This window comes from Macaca thibetana, chromosome 5 (genome assembly GCF_024542745.1).
Source record: "Macaca thibetana thibetana isolate TM-01 chromosome 5, ASM2454274v1, whole genome shotgun sequence".
Lineage (NCBI taxonomy): Eukaryota > Metazoa > Chordata > Mammalia > Primates > Cercopithecidae > Macaca > Macaca thibetana.
In genome coordinates this window covers 46,365,803-46,390,020 of record NC_065582.1, presented here as the reverse complement: position 1 = coordinate 46,390,020, position 24,218 = coordinate 46,365,803, and the positions used below count along the sequence as shown (strand labels likewise).

General features: G+C 36.1%; 1 protein-coding gene and 1 non-coding gene across 2 annotated transcripts in view; both read left to right on the top strand.

Annotated features, from left to right (window-relative positions):
* Positions 1–24,218, top strand: part of USP38 (ubiquitin specific peptidase 38) — a 37,605-nt gene that overhangs the window by 5,063 nt on the left and 8,324 nt on the right. Inside the window, exons 3-8 of the mRNA XM_050791087.1 lie at positions 5,649–5,778; positions 7,769–7,870; positions 13,344–13,502; positions 15,966–16,159; positions 20,449–20,542; positions 23,192–23,298. Coding sequence (XP_050647044.1) covers positions 5,649–5,778; positions 7,769–7,870; positions 13,344–13,502; positions 15,966–16,159; positions 20,449–20,542; positions 23,192–23,298 — 786 coding nt within the window. The remainder of the gene's footprint in view (positions 1–5,648; positions 5,779–7,768; positions 7,871–13,343; positions 13,503–15,965; positions 16,160–20,448; positions 20,543–23,191; positions 23,299–24,218) is intronic.
* Positions 20,277–20,383, top strand: LOC126955933 (U6 spliceosomal RNA). The gene has a single exon (XR_007726195.1). It is a non-coding gene; the product is annotated as a U6 spliceosomal RNA (small nuclear RNA).

The following is a 24,218-nucleotide window of genomic DNA, read 5'->3' as shown; positions in this document are numbered from 1 at the left end:
TTTAAGCAGCAGCACACTTTTGTCAGTGTGACTGTAACAGCCCTAAAGTGTCTTTCCCTTTGGGATGAATGCATTATAACTTGTATTTCCTCCTAGTAAAACAGATGCAGAGAATTATAGATTTTACAACTGGAAGTGAAATTAGAAATAAGTTGGTCCATCACTTTCATTGCATAGGGTAATAGTGGCAGATTTTCTTTATATGAGATAAACTATTTAATACTCACCACAGTCTTTTGAAATAGGTACTGTTATTGGCCCCATCTCATAGTTGAGGAAACTGAGAGGTTAAATTGTTTACCCAAGCTCATTCAGGTAATAAACAGTGAATCCGGTATTTGAACTTAAATCTGGCTCCCGGTTATGAGATAGTCACCCATGAAGACACAAACCAGGGTAGTCAAGTTTCTCACGTAGGGCCACTCTCTTAGAGGCAGAACTTATCTTCATGGCCTGATATTGGTGTTTATTTTTTTCTCTTTTTTTACTTAAATTGACACTAATTCTAGATATCTGGTCACAAACCTATAAGCAATTTTCAACTCCATCCTTTCTTTCATTCCCTTTGATTAACATAATGAATAAGTCCATTGGATTTTTTCTTTAGGACATTTCTTAAAATGACGCTTATTCTATCCCCACTGCCCTGAAGAAATCAGGCTTTCCTCATTGCACAGTTTTTTAGTTTGTCTTTTTGCTAGCAGTGACTTACTTTTCTTATCTTAATCATCTGGACTCCTGATTTTTCTCTTTCAATCAAGACATTGTAGTGACTTCCACCACCTACTAAGTTGAATTCATATTCCACTTCTTGGCATTCAGTCCTCTTAATTTTCAAGCCTCTTCAAAAACAGTTGTAGTACCCAATTTAGGAATTTTTTTTCAAGATATATTTGGAAATTAATTTTTACCTACTTTTTTCTATGGAGAGTTGTACCCAGTTTTTGTATTACATTTCCAGTATAGCCTGCGTGATCCTATTTACCCATAATCTACCTGAAGTAATTACTCTTATGTAGAAAATGTAACTGAAAGGGATAGTGATATTTATTTTTACCATCCTCCTCCCACTTTATACCTCCCCATGCACTATACTTTCCCAAACATAGCAGTGATCATGTTTACAGTCATTTTCTATAATCCATAGAAATGCAAATGTAAAGCTAGATACCATACCAGGACCAAACAGGTAACATTAAAATATGAAATAGGCCAAGTATAAGTTAAGTGATAGGAAATGGGATACATAAGTACCTTCTAAAAGAGAAAACTGATCATGAACTCCAGTTGTCTGTTGATACAAGGAAATTGGAATCCAGTCTTGTTTGATTTTTCAAAAGAAGCCTGAAATCCAGTTTTCTATGTGAAATTTCCCAATGTTTAAAACATTGGGACAAATAAAAGGGAAGGCTGCCTATAGCCCGCAAGCTGCCATGTAAAAGTGGAAATTGGTGTTATTCTCCATAAATTACAATTAAACCAAGACGATTATGGTGTCTTTCATAATTTTGCCAGTTTTACTGTTACTATTTTAAAGTTACATGTGTTTTTCTTTAGCTATATAAAGAAATGCTTTCATTTAGTTAATAAATTTGAGTTCCTACTCAGTGCCAGGCATTAAGTGCTGGGAATCCAAAGATACATGAGAGATTACTGCTGTCAAGCTCACAATCTAATGGAGGAGATAGGTCGTGGAGTACGTAAATAACAAGTATATAGTTAAATGTTATTTAAATAGTAAGATATTAAATCAGTATACCAGGGTTAAAAGAAAGTGTCCTTAGAATTCAAATTGATAATCACTGATACATGGTGGATAAGATTCCTGTAGTTAACCATAAAAATAGTTTATCCTGCAGTGCCTGCCTGTGCCGGAGAGGAAACAGACATGTGCAAGTCCAATCAAATTGAAACAGAACTGGAATATAATTAAAGTATGGCAAAAAAAAACATGGCATTCTGTCCTGGCAGAGCTTAGTTTAAATGCCAGTACTATTATTTGATAATTGTGTGCTTGTTGACAAATTTCCTAACTTTTCTTCCCTTTTTAAGGACAGAAACCATACCTTATTGTTATATTCTCAGCACCAATAACAGTACCTGCTATATAATACACAAATCTTTATTTCATGAATGCTTTCTGACTTAGTCTGTTTGGGCTACTGTAAAAAAATACCTTAGATTGGGTTATTTATGAACAATAGAAATTTATTTCCCACAGTTCTGGAGGCTGGGAAATCCACCATGCCTGGCTAATTTTTGTATTTTTAGTAGAGATGGGGTTTCACCATGTTGGCCATAGTCTTGAACTTCTGACCTCAGGTGATCCAGCCGCCTTGGCCTTCCAGAGTGCTGAGATTACACGCGTGAGCCACGGCGCCCAGCCTTCAGTTGCTTTCTGAAAGAGTTGTACCAATCTTCATTGTGGTAGAGATCTAACTTTAGGTAGTGTATCAGATCCCATATTACTTTTTTGTTTTTTCTTTTTTCATGAAATTGGTCAAGCAGATTTGGTGTGTGGTGAGGGCCTTTTCCTTTAGATGGAGCTTTCTGTGTGTCCTCACATGGCAGAAAGAGCAGGGGTGCCCCCTTCAGCCTCTAATCCCAGTCACTAGTCACCTGACAAAGGCCCCACCTCTTAATACTAACACATTGGGGATTAGATTTTAACATATGAATTTTGGAGGGACACAAACATTCAGACCACAGCAGCTTCTGATCTGTATAACATCTGATACGAAGTTTATTTATAGGTGGTCCAGAGATTGGCATACATGAAATAAGGTAAAGAATGGAAGCTTTTGAGATGTAAAGGCAGAAATGGAAAGGATGAGAAAAAGGCTGGCTGAGTAATGAAGGATAATGAAAAGCCACGGCCAAGTGGAATTTTCTACTCTCTGTGCTCTCACCCTCTCTCAGTACTCTCTTTAGACTGAGCCAAAGGGAGTTCTGGCCTTGAGACCTGTATTCTGGTGAGCCCTGTCTGGTTCTTCTCTGACAGTGTGACTTCCCATGATGCAAATAATCCACAGAGCCAAGATGTACTCACACATACCCTGCCTCTAGATTACATCTTTTTTATGTCCATATTTACATATATGTATTCACATGATTTTCTTTTAAACTAAAATTGTTTTTTAAAAAAACTGCACTGGTATGTTTTTTCCATCTTAATTCAACAATTTCTCAGCTCTTTCCATTTTAGATTCCTTATGGATAGATTCATGTACATCTATCTTATTATTTCAAGCTCTATATAGTGTTCCATAGTATCAGTACCATAGTATCTTTAAACATTTCCTTATTGACAATCATTTAGGTTGTTTGCAGTTTTTCTATACCATAAACAGTGCTACAGTGAATGTCCTCTGTACACAAATGCAAGTGTGTCTCTGCTTTGCTACTCTGTATAAGTAGAATGGCCACAACATTTTATGAGAATCACTCCAACAATAATTGGAAGATATGGAATAGCTGTCAAGGACTACGTTAATGACTTGTAACCGTCATTGCTGGAAAGGCCAGAAAAACAAGAAAAGAAATAGAATTTGTGTAGAGAATAGAGGGAACATACACATAACTTGTAGTTAAGCTGCATTTGGACTGGGACCACTCTTAATATCCGAATGGACATTTTAATCTTAAAAGCAAAAACCTTAATAAAAATAACATTCCAGTGTTAATGTAGATAGTTATATAACACAATTGTTGTGAAAATAACCGTATCAATGAAGATGTCAGTCCTTCGGCCTGGCGCAGTGGCTCACGCCTGTAATCCTAACACTTTAGGAGGCTGAGGTGGGCAAATCACTTGAGGCTAGGATTTCAAGACCAGCTCAGGCAACCCCCTTGACAAAACCCCAGCTCAGAAAATACAAAAATTAGCCAGTTGTGGTGGTGCACACCTGTGTAGTCCTAGCTACTCAGATGGCCGAGGAGAGAGGGTCGCTTGAGCCTAGGAAACGAACTTTGCAGTGAGCCAAAGTAATGCTGCTGCACTCCAGTCTGGGTAACAGAGCGAGACTGTGTCTCAAAAAGAAAAAAGATGTTAGTCTTTTTAACATAGTAGTTGTTATTTTAGTAATGTATTTATGTCCTTAGTATTTATATTTGCATTTTGTACAATCAAGGTATTTATTTATTGCCACGTGTATTAACATTTGGTGGAAAAGGGGCATTCACAGTATTTCCAGTGTTGTAGATTAATTCATTTAATCTTCACAACAGTGCTGTAAAATAAACATGTTTATGTATAATTTACAGGTGAGGAAACAGACACAGAGAGGTTAAATAACCTATGTAGGTATTTAGGGTCCCCTAGCTAATAAATGGCAAATTGAGATTTTTAAACCAGTCACTTTGGCTTCAAAAACTCATTTTTCCCCCTTCTATTTTCTTAGTATATAATCCCAAAAATAGTACTACTAGGTCAAATTATATGAACATTTGCTTCAGTTGCTTTCTTTTTTTTTGGAGACGGAGTCTCGCTCTGTTGTCCAGGCTGGAGTGCAATGGCATGATCTCGGCTCACTGCAACCTCCGCCTCCCGGGTTCAAGCCATTCTCCTGCCTCAGCCTCCCGAGTTGCTGGGATTATAGGCATGTGCCGCCATGCCTGGCTAAATTTTGTATTTTTAGTAGAGATGGAATTTCACCATGTTGGCCAGGCTGGTCTTGAACTTCTGACCTCAGGTGATCCAGCCACCTTGGCCTCCCAGAGTGCTGAGATTACAGGCGTGAGCCACCGTGCCCATCCTTCAGTTGCTTTCTGAAAGAGTTGTATCAATCTTCGTTGTGGTAGAGCTCTAACTTTAGGGAGTGTCTCTGTTAGATCCTTTCTTTTTTTTCCACTAAATTGGGTTGGTACTCAAGAAAAGCACCCATTAGTGCAAAATGAGGCCTTTACAATATTTACAGACTTAGTGCTCTTTTATATATTTGAAGTTTCTTTTTGTTGTCTTTGTATAGTAGGATTTTGAAAAAGATAAAGATACCTCTTTCACAGTTCAAAATATAGGCTTTTTAAACAGTACATTTCGTATTAGACTATACTCACCAGGAAGGAGGAATCTTGGTTCATATTCATATATCTTAGTTCAGATTACATTTTGGCTGCTCTTTTTAGAGTAAATTTGCCTAATAAATTCTTGATGCAGGTTGAGCATCCCAAATTTGAAATGTTTGAAAATCCAGTACTTTTTGAGTGCTGACATGATGCTCAAAGGAAATGTTCATTGGGACATTTCAGATTTCAAATTTTTGGATTTGAAATGCCCAACCAGTAAATATATAATGCAAATAATTGAAAATCCAAAGCACTTCTGGTTCCAAACATTTCAGATAAGGAATACCTAACCTGTGCCACTATATAGCATAAATTTTAAGTTTTGCATTTATGCAAAATAATTTATCGGAAATTATTTTTATGGAAATATGTTGAATAGGAGAAACTATCAGTTTACAAGATTGGAAACTCCATGAGAACAAGCACCTGTTACATTCACTTCTACATCTTGGTCAGTGCTTTTCCCCAGCAAATTCAGTAAATATTTATTAACAAAGTGAGTGGTTATCTACTGTAACTCTTGTTATCTCTAACTAAATGAAAATATTTTCAATAATGATTGTTTCGTTTTCCTTCAATTTCAGAATGATTGACTGGCTATCCTGGCCATTGGCTCAGCATGTGGATACATGGGTAATTGCACTCCTGAAAGGACTGGCAGCTGTCCAGAAGTTTACTATTTTGATAGATGTTACTTTGCTGAAAATAGAACTGGTAAGTGGGAGTGTGGAAATCTATTAGAATATATAGACTCGTAAAATCAGTATTTTTATCTTTGGGTGGTATCCTTGAAAGCATCTAATTTTGAGTATGTTATTGTTGGTTTGTTTGGAGTAACAGTTTTGAATAGGCTTTAGAAATTGTTTTAAATGTCATTTAAATATAAGTAATTACGCTGGGCATGGTTGCTGACCCCTGTAATCCCAGCACAAGGCGGGCAGATCACTTCAGGCCAGGAGTTTAAGACCAACCTGGCCAATGTGGCAAAACTCCGTCTCTAGTAAAAATACAAAAATTAGCTGGGCATGATGGTTCATGCCTGTAGTCCCAGCTGCTCAGGAGGCTGAGGCACGAGAATCACTTGAACCTGAGAGGCAGAGGTTGTAGTGAGCCAAGATAGCACCACTGCACTCCAGCCTGGATGACAGAGCAAGACTCTGTCTCAAAAAAAAAAAAAAAGTATAAGTAATTAAAATAATTTTTTCATTTTCAAATATCCAATACAAAAACATTCTTTCCATTATCTCTTGGGTCCACCTAATCAAGCTTTTTCCACCATTACTCTACCAAAATTACCTTTGACACCAGTGCTTTCCAGTGTTGCTAAACTCACAAGTCATTTCTCAGGCCTCTTCTCATTTGACCTGTCAGCAATATTTGACACAGTCAATCACTCCCTCTTTTTTCCAGGACATTATACTCTCCTGATTTTTGTCCTCCTTCACAGGCATACCAGTCTCCTGTACTTACTCTAACTTTTAGAATGCCTTACAGTTCAGTCTTTGGTCCATTTTCTTCCCAGTGCATACTCACAGCATAGGTGATCTATGGCTTTAAATAACATCTCTAATTTGACGACTGCCAGATTTATATTTTTTGTCCATTTTTCTTCCTTGAACTCCATATTCATGTATCCATCTGTCTTTACATGAATGTCAGATTCACTTTATCTACAATTTTACTCCCGATTTTTCCCTCCCAGACCTAGAGGCTCCTCTGTCCTTTCGCTTGCTCAAGCCAAAAACCTTGAAGCTATTCTTATCTTTTTTTTTATTCTCTCTCAGCCCATATCCTACAAATTCTACTGACACCACTTTTAGAATATATCCAGACAGAATCCTACCACCCTGATCCTACATCATCATCCCTTACTGCAAGATTGCAGCAGCCTTTGTGCTCCTGTTCTTGGCCCCCCGTACTTATCACACAAGGTCCTATGTATTCTGGCCCACTTCTTCTCTAGTCCCATCTCCGACTGTTATTGCCTCGGTCTCTTGCTTCACTTACACTGCCCTTTTTTCTTCATCTGTAGCACACCAGCCTGAAGGCCTCAAGGCCTTTGCAATGCTGTTTGCCCTGCCTATAATGCTCTTATCCCAGGTATTTGCAAGGCTTATTCACTTCCTTCAGTTTTATAATTGGATATCACTTCTTTCATGAGGCATTTATTGAACACTATGTAAAACAGCAGATTTTTTTGCTACACAACGTTCTCTATTCATCATATCCTGCTTTAAATTTCTTAATAACACTTACCACCATGTGTTACTTTTTATTGTTTCTACCTACCCTCTAGATGGTAAACCCTGTATGATAGAGATTTTTTTTTTATTTCGATCCACTGTTGTAGCACTAGTTCCTAGAACTAGGACAAGTAATAGTATGTGCTTAACAAATATTTATTGAGTGAATTGAATGAATGGTGGACTCGGGAGCTATCGCCTTGTAAACATAATTTGACAAATTTTTATTTCGTTGGGGAGTTTTAACAATTGGGTTAGGCCAATTACATTACCCTTGATCTCTGTCATGTTGTTATTTCCTCACTTCATCCTTCTCCCAAAGTTTAATTACATAAGTTTTGTTAGAACTTTCCAGGAAGGGGACATTCATATAAGTAATTTGTAGCTCTAAGAAAATAACCACTGTTGGATTAATGATTTTCCTACAAATTCTTAAGGTGGTGTCTTGTCTTATTTTGAAGGTTTTTAATCGACTTTGGTTTCCTCTTGTGAGACCTGGTGCTCTTGCAGTTCTTTCTCACATGCTGCTTAGCTTTCAGCATTCTCCAGAGGCGTTCCATTTGGTAAGTTGTGACATAAGCTTTCTACTTTGAAAAAGCCTCATTTTGAAAATTTAGTTTAATATTGAGTCACATTTTTATGTAGTAAAAATATTGCAAGTTAGTCCCAAATCTGTTTTCATGTAGCTTTATGATTTCCTAGAAAATGAGATTGTGAGATTTCCCTCTAAGAATATATTTTCGTGTCTTATTCAAACTACTCCACTTGCAACAACTGTTCACATGGAAGATGTCACTGATGGATGTCTGTTGCACAAATGAACAGTATAGAAGGATTAAAATGATTGAAAAGCACTGCTTTAGAATTTTGAAAGTATGAAAACACGCCAGTTTTTGCAAGCTTTTCATTCACTCTCAGCCTACATCCTACAAATCCTGTTGACCGACCTTTGAAATACATCTAGAATCCTGCCACTTTAAGCCAGCTGAATCATTGGCTTTTATTTGATTTCAATTATTTGATTATCAGTTACTGCAGATGAGAAATGACAAATTGTAATTTTGGTCAACTGTCCATTTACCACCGTAGGGCATCATAGGAAAACAGTGCCTTTGTGTGGTTACTTAATTCTTCCAAAGTCTAATCCTGTTTTATAGGACTAGAAACTCATTGTCAATAAACCCACAATGGAAAAATCTTAGGAATACTGATTCACCATAACAAACGTCAGAGGAGACTAATGAAGTTCAGAATTCCAGTTGTTTTTATTTATCTAGAATATATTCACATAGGTTGCTCAATGTCTCATTTCCACTGAAGGAAAGTCCACAGGCTTTATAGTAAGTAAATCTTACTAGCACGTAATTACATTACAGATTACCACTTAGGATGAGTGATTTCTGCAGTTAATTGCCCTAATTTTGGTGAGTTTAATCATCAAGCAATAACCTTATATATATATATATATATATATATATATGTGTGTATAATAGAAAACAAAACTGGAACTAAGATAGCGGGTGTACTAGCAAAGTCTTCCAAGAAAAAAACATCAATTATTTGTCCTTGTCTTCAGGCACAATCATGTGTAAGACATTTGAGAAAAGGCTTTGTTTTCCACATTTTTTTTAACTTTTAGATTCAAGGAAACGTGAAAGTTTGTTACATAGGTAAACTCGTGTCACATGGGTTTGTTTTACAGATTATTGCATTACCTAGTTATTAAACCAAGTACCCAATAGTTATCGTTTCTGCTCCTCTATCTCCTCCCACTCTCCCCGCTCAAGTAGGCCTCAATGTCTATTGTCCCCTTTTTTGTGTTCATGAGTTCTCACCATTTTGCTCCCACTTACAAGTGAAAACATGGGGTATTTGGTTTTCTGTTCCTGGGTTAGTTTGCTAAGGATAATAGCCTCCACCTTCATCCATATTCCCGCAGAAGACATGATCTCATTATTATGGCTCCATAGCATTCCATGTTGTATATGTACCACATTTTCTTTATCCAGTCTGTCACTGGTGGACATTTAGATTGATTCCATGTCTTTACTATTGTGAATAATGCTACAGTGAATTCACGTGCATGTATCTTTATGGTAGAATGATTTATATTCCTCTCAGCATATACCCCGTAATAGGAATGCTGAGTCAAATGCTAGTTCTGCTTTTAGCTCTTTGAAGAATCACCATAGTACTTTCCATAATGGTTGAATGAATTTATACTCCCACCAAGTGTATAAGTGTTCCCCTTTTTTTTGAACCTTGAGTTTTTAATGATAGCCATTCTGACTGGTAGGAAGATGGTAGCTCATTGTGGTTTTGATTTGCATTTCTTTGCTGATCAGTAATATTGAGCTTTTTTTCATAAGCTTGTTGGCTGCATATATGTCTTATTTTGAAAAGCATCTGTTCATGTCCTTTGCCCACTTTTTAATTGGGTTTTTCTCTTGTAAATTTGTTTAAGTTCCTTATAGATGCTGGATATTAGACCTTTGTCAGATGCATAGTTTATAAGTATTTTCTCCCATTCCATAGGTTGTCTGTTCACTCTGTTGATAGTTTCTTTTGCTGTGCAGAAGCTCTTAAGTTTAATTAGATCCCGTTTGTCAGTTTTCGCTTTTGTTGCAATTGCTTTTGGGGTCTTTGTCATGCAATCTTTGCCCATTCCTATGTCCAGGATGGTTTTGCCTAGGTTGTCTTCCAGGGTTTTTATAGTTTGGGGTTTTACATTTAAGTCTTATCCTTGATGTAACAAACATCGATACAAAAATCCTCAACTTGCAAACCAAACCCAGCAGCACTTCAAAAAAGCTAATCCATCATGATCAAGTAGGCTTCGTCTCCAGGATACAAGGTTGGTTCAGCATACACAAATCCATCACATAAACAAAGACAAAAACCACATGGTTATATCAATGGATGCAGAAAAAGCTTTCAATAAATTCAACCTGCCTTCATGTTAAATACTCTCAATAAACTAGGTATTAGAGGAACATGTCTAAAAATAATAAGAGGCATCTGTAACAAACCCACAACCAACATTATACTCAATGGGCAAAAGCTGGAAGCATTCCCCTTGAAAACCAGCACAAGACAAGGATGCCCTCTCTCATCACTCCTAATCGATATAGTACTGGAAGTTCTAGCCAGAGCAGTCAGGCAAGAAAAAGCAATACGGGACATCCATATAGGAAGAGAAGAAGTGAAACTATTTGTAGATGATATGTTTCTGTATCTAGAAAACCCCATAGTCTCAGCCCAAAAGCTCCTTCAGCAGATAAACAACTTCAGCAAAGTCTCAGGATACAAAGTTAATGTACAAAAATCACTAGCATCCCTATACACCAACAGCAGCCAAGCTAAGAGCCAAATTAGGAAGGCAATCCCATTTACAACTGCCACAAAAAGAATAAAATACCTAGAAATACAACTAAGCAGGGAGGTTAAAGATCTCTACAATGAGAAATACAAAACAGTGCTCAAAGAAATCAAGAAGACACAAACAAATGGAAAAACATCCCATGCTTATGGATAGGAAGAACCAATATCATTAAAATGGCCATACTGCCCAAAGCAATTTATAGATGCTGTGCTCTTTCTATCAAACTACCAACGACATTCTTCACAGAACCAAAAAAACACTATTTTAAAGTCATATGGAACCAAAGAAGAACCTGAGTAGCCACAGCAATCCTAAGCAAAAAGAACAAAGCTGGAGCCATCACATTACCCAGCTTCAAATTATACTACAGGGCTACAGTAGTATATTAAAACAGCATGGTACGGTACAAAAACAGGCACATAGACTAATGGAACACAAGAGAGACTCCACAGACAAGGCTGCACACCTATGACCATCTGATCTTGACAAAGCTGTCAACACAAGCAGTGGGGAAAAGGCTTCCTCTTCAATAAATGGTGCTTTGACAACTGGCTAGCCATATGAAGAAGATTGAAGCTGGACCCCTTCCTTACACCATATACAAAAATCAACTCAAGATGTTTTCCAAATTTCTAGGAAGGAGATTCTCTGACATAACTTTATCATTCATTCTAATGTTTATTGCCCACATTGAGGACATTCCTTAATCTCGTAGTGGGTAATGTGGCAGTTAGATCACCTGTAACTCCAAATAACTCACTAAAGAACTTGGGCTTAGGAGTTGCTAAGTATGAGCAATAATCTGGAATCAGCATCATAGTTCATTATACATTGAGAATATCTTAGGGCAAACCAAGGTTGATGTTAGAATATGTGGTGTTATGGGTCAGGTTGCTTTTCTCACGCATTTTACCCAGTGGAATAAATTTATTTTAAACAGATACTATGGCAGATAGTAATAATGGAGAAAGAAAAAAAATCAAAGCTTCTAATTAAATAAGTTTTAAACATTTCCTCAAAAACTTTAGTATTATAATAATGTCAAAAAACATTTAGTTTCACTTATTCAAAAAAATCAACTTTCACACATTTAGAAGATAATAGCCTGCTTGGAAGTTTATTTGTATAACTGTGAAAGACCAAGTCTTATTTCCATGCCGTGATAATGTTGACCATTTAGGATATGCTAATAGACAACCATATAACCTGATTACAAAGACCTAATCTAATTTGACAGATTTGAAATTATAAATTTAATAATCACTTCTAAAATTTTTGCCTCTTCTGTCTCCCTTCACCTTTGAGAAAACAAAATAATTTAGATTTCTGACTTTTAGCAAGAGAATATCTGAGAAATGTGGCTTTATGCGACAGAAGTGTAATTCATATTTGCTTAGAAATGTAAAGGTGATAGCAATAGAATGAACTCACTAGGAACTGGTAGTTTTATGGTCACATCAATGCCTGTGATGGAGGTAAGATAAAAGAAGGTAGTGCAAAAGCTACAATGTGATTTAAGCACAAATGTAAAGCAAGACAGAGCAGAATGGAAATAGCACTGTGTTGTAAGACTATTATTGTTCTTTTTGTGGGAAGGAAAGGGAATTGATGAATTATTACTATAATTGCTGTTATTTCTGTTTGATGGTATGACCCTAATAGAGTTATAACTTTGTTTTTTACCATGAGTTAGCAACCCCAAAATGTTCTGGAAATAGAACAGAAAATACCTTTTACCATAAGAAGTGTACATATATAGTATCAGATTATAATTAAAAATTAATTGAAAAAATATAGTATCAGGCTAATGGAAAGAGCCATGTCTGTAAAATAGAAGTTGTTTCATTTTAATAACCTCCTAAAGATATGATTGGCTCTGGATTGATTGACTTTTTAGTTTAATTTTACAATGAAAGAAGATGGTTGTGCTGATGATCAATATTAACAATATTCTATATGTTTATGAGCAATGATCATTGTAGATTTCACTTTTATTTTTAGCCCCAGTTCTTTAAAACTAACAGAAGTTTCTGATGCCCTTTATTTTTAGAACCATCTCATCTTTTGGAGGGTGGGAAATAGGATTTGTTAGTAAGAATAGCCACTCTAACGTAAGGCATGGTCTCTGTGCTTATCTAAAAGTAATCTTATTACCTGAGCTGCAATGTTAGTTACACATGTAAAGATTTTCTTGAAGTAGACTTTAATGTGCAGTGTACTTTTAATTCTTTCAAGTAAAAAATTTTAAATTCACACTAGATGGAGCTCTTTAGCTAATTCTAGGATTGTTTTTCAAACGTTTATTCCCATTGAATGATCTGATAAATATAATAACCCTAACAATTTCAACCTACAGCGTTTTTCAGAATGGCAGCAATGACTAAGATTCCTATTTTATGCCTTAGTTTATGTTTTAGATGGTGTGTAAGGATGAGGAGAGGGGTCATATATGGGATTACAGTCATATGTGACTTCGAAAACTAGACTTACCTTGATATTTTAGAAATGTTTAACTTAATAAAAAAAAAACTCTGTGACTGAACATACAGAAAAGTATTTGCCGATCATATATTGTTTGTATTCTGTTTCTAGGCTAGAGAATGTGTTACCAATTTGTATAAAGTCAGCACTGTTTATCCTTTTTTTCTCTTCAGATTGTTCCTCATGTGGTTAATTTGGTTCATTCTTTCAAAAATGATGGTCTGCCTTCCAGTACAGCCTTCTTAGTACAATTAACAGAATTGATACACTGTATGATGTATCATTATTCTGGATTTCCAGATCTCTATGAACCTATTCTGGAAGCAATAAAGGTATGATGATAGTTGTACCAATATTTGTGGAGTTGTGTTATATTAGTAAGGTGAAACATTCTTATAACCAGCTACTCAATTTACGATTTTATGGTAATGTGCTTTTTGTTTGAAAAATGCAGTTAGAATCAGGTTTCATTTATGTTTAGGGAGTAACTGCTTTCTTGGCTGCTGTCACCATTCTAAATTAATAACCATATTTCTTCATTTCTGCAGTGTCATCAATTATAAGGCATATCTTTAAATTTATAATAGCTTTTTGGGAAATTTGTTTAAAAAGGAATGTTACGTTAACGCGTGCATCAGATTTGCACCCCAATATTAGAAGTGTTAAAGTATATGTAGAGTATGTCTTAGAATACAGGAAATGGAGTTTAATAAAATATTTGACTTTGATTTCTTCCCCTTTTTAATTCTTTTTTTTTTTTTTTTTGAGACCGAATCTCACTCTGTCACCCAGGCTGGAGTGCAGTGGTGCAATTTCTGCTGCCTTCAACCTTTGCCTCCCGGATTCAAGCAATTCTTCTGCCTCAGCCTCCTGAGTAGCTGGGACTACAGGCACCTGCCACTACACCTGGCTAATTTTTGTATTTTTAGTAGAGACAGGGTTTCACCATGTTGGCCAGGCTGGTCTCAAACTCCTGACCTCAAGTAATCCGCCTGCCTCGGCCTTCCAAAGTGCTGGGATTACAGGCGTGAGCCACTGCATCTGACCTCTTTTTGAATTATATTTTTGCTGTGGACTGTTCATCAATGTTTAGAATCTTTACTTGAATTATTTGTGGAGTTATACTGTGTTTCAATTTTATATGTAAATGGATCTAAAAAGCACTTTTTTTTTTTGGACAGTCGTGCTTTGTTGCCCAGGCTGAGGTGCAATGGCATGGTCATGGCTCACTGCAGCCTCTACATCTTGAGCTCAAGTGACCCTCCTGCCTCAGCTTCCCAAGTAGCTGGGACTACAGGTGCACACTACCACGCCAGGCTAATTTTTTATTTTTTGTAGAGAAGGGGCCTCACTGTGTTGCTCAGGCTGGTCTTGAATTCCTAGGCTCAAGTGATCCTCGTCCTCCCAAAGTACTGGGATTACAGGCATGAGCCACTGTGCCTAGCCTAAAAAGCACTTCTGTTTGTGTTGAAGACTGGATCACAATAAACATACTTTCCTCTCAGTAAACTTACTGCATAATCAGTGTGTAGCAAAAGAATTGGAGAACTGAACTCAGCCAAACTTAATCAGAAATTATTAGAAATCAATCCTATTGGTGGTTTTTTGTTTTTTTGAGATCTGAATATCAATATAAAGGTCTTATCTTTACTTCTGTATCTGAGATGGATTAAAAACAGTTCTTTTTACTGTATCATTAACTAAATCAAACTTATTTTGGTTGAGCTCAGAAAACAGACTGTTAAGCAATTAATGTATATTGCTGGTGTGACACTTTGACACTTCAGAAGTAAATTATGTAGAGGAGCATTGTGGAGTGGATTTGATGGTAATATTAATCTCTTTCTACATTGTCACTGGATCCATAGATGATAGTTGCTGCACTTGTTAATTGATTGCCATTCTTTAGTTCATCAGAGTTTTTCATGTTGAAAATTCTGATAACTCATATAGGCTCAGAAGAAACAAGGGGCTCGCTCTAAGCCCAAAGAAAGCACTCTTAGCTGTCAACAACAACAAAAATTAGAAGATTGAAACTCCTTTAGAAAATGTTTGTTTGCTAAGGTCTAAGTGCCAGATGCTAATAGCAGTCCGGATAAGCCCTAATGATTTTACCAACTTCCCTTAACTCTCCAGTGCTCTGTTCATGCTTGAAATAATTTACACTTGAAATGTTATCTCATACTTCACCAAGTTGATAAGAAAAATCCGTATGTTGTAATAATTTTCTGTATGGGTAACATGAGATTAAGTTTTATTTTTCTTAAAGTTAAAGGTCATTGTGCATAGATGCTTTCATTTCTCATTTATTAATTACTTTGTGATTTTATTTCTAAGGGTTAATACTGAGTAAATATTAGTATTTAATGAAAAGGAGACATTTTTATTACAAAATTTGAAAACAAATTGTTTGCTTATGTTTAACTGTGTGCTAAAATTTAAGTCTTCATTCTACTGCCTTTGAATAGCACTGCAGTTTATTCTCTGACCCCAAAGTTTTATTTTATAAACATTTTGCTGGCATGTAGAGAACATAAATAGTTCAAATGCGACTTGAATTTCCAGTTTTTGAGTATTTTTCAGCTTGATAAACTCTGTTATTAGACAGTATTTATTTTTGCCATACAGTTAAATTTGATATTTTGATGACTAGCCAAGTACTACCAGTTACTTCAAAACTAAGTGGGGGGAAAGAAAGTTCAAATGTCAGTGTGAGAATCTTAATGCTGTTAATTAAACAACAAAAATAATTTTTACTTTACTTTTAAACTGTTTTTCTTCTGTATGGCCTGTAGGATTTTCCTAAGCCCAGTGAAGAGAAGATTAAGTTAATTCTCAATCAAAGTGCCTGGACTTCTCAATCCAATTCTTTGGCATCTTGCTTGTCTAGACTTTCTGGAAAATCTGAAACTGGGAAAACAGGTCTTATTAACCTAGGAAATACATGTTATATGAACAGTGTTATACAAGCCTTGTTTATGGCCACAGAGTAAGTTTAAATTTGAATCTTTTCATTTTAACTGTAGAGGTTGATGCATGCTGATGAAATATAAGATGATAGAATTGTCTACACATTATTCCATATAAATGGCATAAATGTTAACTTTTATTGCCTTATTCAGAAATGAAATTGCTATTAGTGCTCAGAAACTATGAAAATGTTAACATTAGGCTGGGTGTGGTGGTTCACACCTGTAATCCCAGCACTTTGGGAGGCCGAGGCCGGTGGATCGCCTGAGGTCAGGAGTTCAAGAACAGCCTGGCCGACATGGCGAAACCCCATCACTACTAAAAATACAAAAACTAGCCGGGTGTGGTGGCGGGCGCCTGTAATCCTGGCTACTCGGGAGGCTGAGGCAGGAGAATTACTTGAACCCAGAAGGCAGAGGTTGCAGTGAGCCAAGATCGTTCCATTGCACTCCAGCCTGGGTGACAGACTGAGACTCAGTCTCAAAAAAAGAAAAGGTAACATTAATTCTGCTTATTATTCATTGCATTTAAATGTCACGTTAAAGAAATTACTCTGACGATTAATTTTTTTAATTTTTTTTTTTGAGATAGAGTCTCACACTGTCACCTGGGCTGGAGTGCAGTGGCGCGATCTCAGCTCACTGCAACCTCCACCTTCCGGGTTGACGCCATTCTCCTGCCTTAGCCGCCCGAGTAGCTGGGACTACACATGCCCGCCACCATGCCCAGCTAATTTTTTGTATTTTTAGTAGAGACGGGGTTTCACCGTGTTAGCCAGGATGGTCTGGATCTCCTGACCTCGTGATCTACCTGCCTCGGCCTCCTAAAGTGCTGGGATTACAGGCATGAGCCACCGCGCCCAGCTACTCTGATGATTTTTAACAGTGTAAAAGAAGGATTGATTGCACCTATTCCAAAGAGTTTAAGTGTGCTAGAGTACTTCACTCTTATTATCCTGTGAGACTAAAATTTTTTTAACCTGTATGTGTTTTGAGGGAAGTCATATATAATTTTATCTGCCCGTTGGTATTTTGTTGTCAGATCAACAACTTTGTTGCTGTTTAAGAAGTTTAAGTTCTGCTCTACCCTAGGGCAATAATTGCTGAACACCTGTATAAACAGACATGTTTCTTTCCCCTCTTAAGAATTTTCTTTCAAATCCATTTTCTTTTGCACCTAAGCAAATAGGAAATCAGAAGTTGTTAGTTATGTGAATGCTATCTGCAAAGGTACAAAATAATGATAAACTCTTCCTGAAGACAAAAACATGACTGAATTTTTCTCCTGAATACCAATAAAGTATTCACAGAACTTGCCCAAAGAGGTTTACAAATTGAGTTCTAAGCTTTTCCAAGTTGTTACACCTGCCCAGAGGAATCTTAAACTATCAAATGTCGAATTTGGCCAGGCGCGGTGGTTTGCACCTGTAATCCCAGCACTTTGGGAGAGTGAGGCGGGTGGATCACGAGATCAGGAGTTCGAGACCAGCCTGACCAACATGGTGAAACCCCGTCTCTACTGAAAATACAAAAATTAGCTGGGCATGGTGGCGCGTGCTTGTAATCCCAACTACTCAGGAGGCTGAGGCAGGAGAATCACTTGAACTCGGGAGGCAGAGGTTGCAGTGAGCCAAGATCGCGCCACTGCCCTCCAGCCTGGGTGACAGAGCGAGACTCCATCTCACGAAAAAAGAAAGAAAGAAATGTAGAATTCGCTTTATTTTATTGTTGGGCCCCAGATTATAATACCAGCACTCAGGTGTTTTTGGTTTCGTTTAGCATTTAATTTTTTGGTTTGTTTATATTTGGAATTGTGAGAATTTTTTTTTTTTTTTTTTTTTTTTTTTTTTTAGAAAATAGATATATCTTTAGACACAAGTGGTACTAGGCATAAGACTAAAAGAATCCCCGTCTTACCATCAGAGATAATCTAGTCCAGACATCTCCTTTTACAGATGACAGAGAAAACAGAAAACCAAAGCAGTTGCAACAGCAAGAGCAAATAAAAGGTTATCTTTTGCTGAACAGTGGCCAATAATATTATCTCTGAATAGGAAGACAGCACATTTTATTTCTTAAGTAATATATGAATTCTTCTTCATAGTTTAAAAATAATTAAATTTTATATAGAATAAAAAGCAGATATTCCCATTTCCAAAAGTAATTTTGTTAACAGTTTACATTGTTCCAGACCTTTTTTGGTACAGTTGCATGTTTGTATTTAATATGAAAGCAAATGCATTTTTTTAAAGAAAATTTGCGGAGAATCCTATTTATGTATTCTTTTCCAGCCACTTGCTTTTATCATTTAATAATTTGTATTTGAAATACTCCCATGTTGGGGCAATACAGATCCGTGTCATTCCCAGTAAATGTGTATGCCATCATTTATTTATTACTCATTAAATTAAACGAGTATTTAATAAATAATCCTTTAATAATGCTCCTATTGATGAATAGTAGGTTGTTTTGCTTATAATTAACATCTCTCTGCCCTTATACAGATATAGAGGATTTTTCTTTGAATATCCTCCATATCTTTGAATATCCTTTGAATATCTTTCAAATTGCTCTCCAGAAAAGCTGTAGCATTTTAAACTATGATACGAATATAAGATTGTACCTAGACCCTGTACCTTTAGCAGCAAATCAGCCTTTTTAATTTTTTGCCAATATGAAGAAAAATGCCTCTTTTAATTTGCATATCGCTGCTCATTATAGAGTTTTTTTCCTCTCTTATTTTTCTTCATTCATTTGTTTTTCTCTTCCAAATAACCTGTTCTTTTCTTTGTACATCTTTTTGTTGGGTCTTTTTTGTTTTCATGTTGATTTATATATACTCTGGATGATCATCCTTTGCTACATGCTTTTTTCTAGTCACAATTCAAATTTGTGGGGTGTTTTATTTATAATTTTTTTATTTTATGTGTCCCAGTCTTCTACTTTTCATTTATAGCATCTGGACTTTTGAAGGCCTTTATCCTCTAAATTTCTTCTTTCTTTATTTTAAGTACTTCAGTAGTTTTGTATTTTATATCTAGCTCATTAGTCCTGTGGTATCTGTGATGGTGTATAATCTTATGTAACTTCATTTTTTACCAGATGGATACCCAGTTGTCCCTTTACTTTTTTTTTTTTAAGTAGTTTATCATTTTCCCTTGCTGTACTCTGAATGACTTTAACTTTATAATGTGTTTTAATGACAGCATATTTTTTTATTTCATGAAGATTTGAAAGAATTTAAGTTGTTTACTTATGTTATAAATTAATGGCTTAACCTATTTCTATTTGCTAATCCAGAAAATAGAAATAACATATGATAGCACATAGTCCATTAGCACACTTTATAGTAAGTGTTAATTTATTGTCATTCTTCCCTTCCTTCTTTACTGTTAGATAGGTAACTTCCTCAGGAAAAGGGCCATAGGTAAATGAAGTTTTACTTTAAGGACAATAAATTCTTTTTTTTTTTTTTTTGAGACGGAGTCTCGCTCTGCCACCCAGGCTGGAGTGCAGTGGCCGGATCTCAGCTCACTGCAAGCTCCGCCTCCTGGGTTTACGCCATTGTCCTGCCTCAGCCTCCCGAGTAGCTGGGACTACAGGCACCCGCCACGTCGCCCGGCTAGTTTTTTGTATTTTTTAGTAGAGACGGGGTTTCACCGTGTTAGCCAGGATGGTCTCGATCTCCTGACCTCATGATCCGCCCGTCTCGGCCTCCCAAAGTGCTGGGATTACAGGCTTGAGCCACCGCGCCCGGCCTTAGGCCAATAAATTCTTGAACTAACTTGCTTTTAGCTTTTAAGAAATGCTTTTAAATGGCCACAGTGGCTTATGCCTGTAATTCCAGCACTTTGGGAGGCCTAGGTGGGCGGATCATTTGAGGCCAGGAGTTCGAGACCAGCCTGGCCAACATAGTGAAACCCTGTCTCTACAAAAAATACAAAACTTAGCTGGGCACGTTGGCACGCACCTCCTGTGGTCCCAGCTACTCAGGAGGCTGAGGCACAAGAATCGCTTGAACCTGGGAAGTGGAGGTTGCGGTAAACTGAGATTGCGCCACTGCCCTCCAGCCTGGACAACAAAAGGAGACTCTGTCTCAAAAAAAATTAAAAAAGCTTTTTAAAAATGCATGTGTGTGTGCTCGCTTCGGCAGCACGTATACTAAAATTGGAACGATACAGAGAAGATTAGCATGGCCCCTGCGCAAGGATGACACGCAAATTCGTGAAGCGTTCCATATTAAAAAAAAAAAAAAAAATGCATGTGTGTGTGTACACACATATACATAAATCATTATATTCTCTTTCAGTTTCAGGAGACAAGTATTATCTTTAAATCTAAATGGGTGCAATTCATTAATGAAAAAATTACAACATCTTTTTGCCTTTCTGGCTCATACACAGGTGAGTGTGTTTGTGTGTATAGTAGGTTTATGTTAACTGTGTGGTAATATTCATTAAACTTTACATTATACCTAACCTTTTTAACTGATGAAATAATATAATAGATATCTCATCCGTACAACAAATACACTTAGAAATGCTAAAGAGATACTGCCTAAAATATCTAGATATTTTTCTATTTTCAGGACATGCCCTAAGTTTTTATATTTTTCTCTTGCTTCCCATTATTGTAGCTGAATATTATGCTGACCCATTGATCTAGAAATTTTTACAAAGAAAATATGATTTCCTATCCAATAAATAAGCTCCTTCATGAAGAATTATTTTTGAATGCATCTTTGTTTCCTGATACTAAATTAATAGATTTGTACAATAATGAGCAACTAAAATAATACTGTGGTGCCTGGGCTTTTTTCTCTTTTCTTATGTATACCCATTCATTATAACTAAAGATCTCTGCAGTTCTGTTTATCTGTTAAGTTCTAGAGCTTAAAATTTTGTGGTGATCTTTTATGTCCACACATTAATCCGGGGTCATTAATTTATGTTAATGGCACCAAGGTGGTCATATATAGTAAATATTCACATTTATTAAGAGACACTATATGCAGTCAATGGTAAGCATTAAAGGAAGAGTCTTGGTCAGGCGCCGTGGCTCACACCTGTAATCTCAACACTTGGAGGCCGAGGTGGGCAGATTACCTGAGGTCAGGAGTTTGAGACCAGACTGGCTAACATGGTGAAACCCCATCTCTACTAAAAATATAAAACTTAGCTGGGCATGGTGGCACATGCCTGTAATCCCAGCTACTCAGGAGGCTGAGATAGGAGAATTGCTTGAGCCCGTGAGGCAGAGCTTGCAGTGAGCCAAAATCATGCCACTGCACTCCAGCCTAGCTGACAGACCGAGCCCCTGTCTGAAAAAAAAAAAAAAGAGTCTTTATGTTCAAAGAACTTTTAGTTTAGATTTTGAGCCTATACACATGAATTATATACATATCATTATTTATAATATATGTTATTTTTCTGGTTTTACTTTCATTGCCTTTATCTCACAGAGGTCTAAAGGAGTAGTAGTTAGGGCCAGAAGAAACAATAGGTTGAGAATTGGTGGGATTCAGTTGATGGGAATGCTTTTGTTTTCTTTCTACAAGCTGAGAAATATCACAGATATAACTTCTTAAATGGAAAGAATCTAGACAGGATTAATATGAGATGATAGTAATGGCCTATGAGTAGTTATATACTCAGATAATTTTATTATTCTTTATCTGGGGAAAGTATGTTCACAAATTAAATTTACCATATCAAGACCAAGGGAAATGAAATGAAAACTGTCTCCTTCCTCACTCCCTGTTGTTTCCTCGTAAATTGATTTTTGTGCTTTCTTTATCACAAGTCTGTATTTATTATGTATAAAATATATGTGTTTATATGTATATATAGGCAGATATATACTGTATTAACTTAAAATCTTAGGGGAGGTTTCCCTGCTCCTCTCAAGAAAAGAAAAATAGAAATTAAAAAGAGCCTGATTAAATTTCTGTCACAGTTGAGACTCTCTCTGGTAGCAGCCTGACAGATTATTTTAGGCAGACAGATTTTCTTATATAATTGAAAAGTCTTTTTATCTTATAATTAATAAAACAAACTTATTGAACATTTACATTTTTTTTGGCCCTTGTCTAAATCTTTTATGTCTTAATCATCAAAAATAGTCTATCATGTAATAAGGTATATCCCCATTTTACAGATGAAGAAAACAGGCTTACATTACCTGTTCAGGGTCATGCAAACAAGCAGTAGGATTGAGATATGAACCAAACAGCTCTGAAGCCCCTGTTTAACATAGGGTAAACTTCCTTCCTTCAAAATGCTGTAAACCCTTAATTTGGGTAAAATTTTTCTTAACTAAGAACTTCATTGTTATGAAGTTATGCCACAAATAATGTCAAGAGAATTCCAAAGTTTCAACTTATAATCACATCTTTGAGATGCCTTTTCAGTTTTTTGTCATGGCAAAATCTAGGATTTGAACCTGGATCGCTCTAGAGTCCACAATTTAATCACTAAACAGCTTCTATACTTAAAAAAAAAAAAAAAATTAGCAAGGGTTTCTAACCAGTGTACTCACAATCTGCACATTTATGACATGTATCTACTCAAGGAAATTTTCGCTTAAAGTAGATATGCATGACTCTACTGTAGAGTATTTCCTTTATTACTTTGTTCAGAATACACACTAACAAAATATACATTAATCTTTTTTAGATTTGATTTTTATCAAAAAATTGTGGACTCAAACATGTGACTGTCGTAGAGGGATGATACTAGGAGCTTTATATCGAGAGTTAGACTTGGGTTCTATCTTAATGTCCTGTGCCACTCATTTAGCTGTATGACCCTGGACAAGTCACATGTTTCTCTAGCTCTCAATTCTGCTCTGCAGAGTGAGCAATTATGACTAAAGATTACCTAACTTTATTTCTAAATAATTCTATCTGTCCCTGAGTTGCCATGTCCGGCCCTTTTGGCTGATGCGACGTTAACTGTAAATAATCTTTATTAAACACTGTATATTAAGATTTCAGTTACTTGGTTCATGCTATAAGAATCACTTCCTTATATTTTCTCAATTGCTATTAAAAGAGGGAAGCATACGCACCTCGGATATTCTTTGAGGCTTCCAGACCTCCATGGTTTACTCCCAGATCACAGCAAGACTGTTCTGAATACCTCAGATTTCTCCTTGACAGGTAAAATGTATTCTTAAAATTGTGATTTGAGTTTTGTCTTTCATAACAGTTTAATTCTACTTAATATTGCTTTTACCTTTAAAAACATATTTCAAATGTTACTTTTTAAAATACTGTTGCATTTCTTGTATGTTTTTTATATATTGTTTTTAATTGGTTTTCCTTTTTTGAATTTTCTTCCTTGAGACCAGCTGTTCTCAAAGTGTGATACAGGGACCCCTGTGGGTTCCCAAAACACTTTCAGGAGTCTGTGAGGTCTTCTCTTTCCCAACAGCATAACTGTGTGAGGCCAGATTTTCTTTCTATGTTTCATCCAAAAAACATATAACAATAGAATGCAGAGAAGATATGAGGCTCCAGCTGTCTTCTATTAAACCAGATACTTAAAGTATTTGCAAAATGTAAAACACTGCCATTCTTACTTTTTTTTTTTTTGGTTTTACAAAATACAACTTTTTCATTTTTAAAATGTTACTAATATTAAATAATGGGTTTATTATTGTTTGTTAAATGTTAATATTTTATTTTCTCAGTTCTGACAGTAAATATCAATAGATACAACCCATATAAAGGAAAGCTCTTTGTTTTTTAATTATTTTTAAGAGGTTAAAGGGGTCCCGGCACCAAAAAATTTGAGAGCCACTCCTTTAGACCAGTTCATAATTGTATGGGTTTGGTATATTTTATTGTCGCCTGACCACTTAATTAATAAAACCTGTTATCATCTGTATCTCCCTGTCTTTGTTCTGCTCTGTGGAAAGACTAGTAAAGTTAGTTGAGCTCGGTATGTGCAGCCTTCCTTCCATTCAGCTAAGAATCTATTCAGTAGTTTATTTGTGCCTGACTTTCTATGAGATGTCAGGAAGACAGAGATATATAAGGCAGTTAAGGGACGTTTATAATTAACTGCAATGTAATAC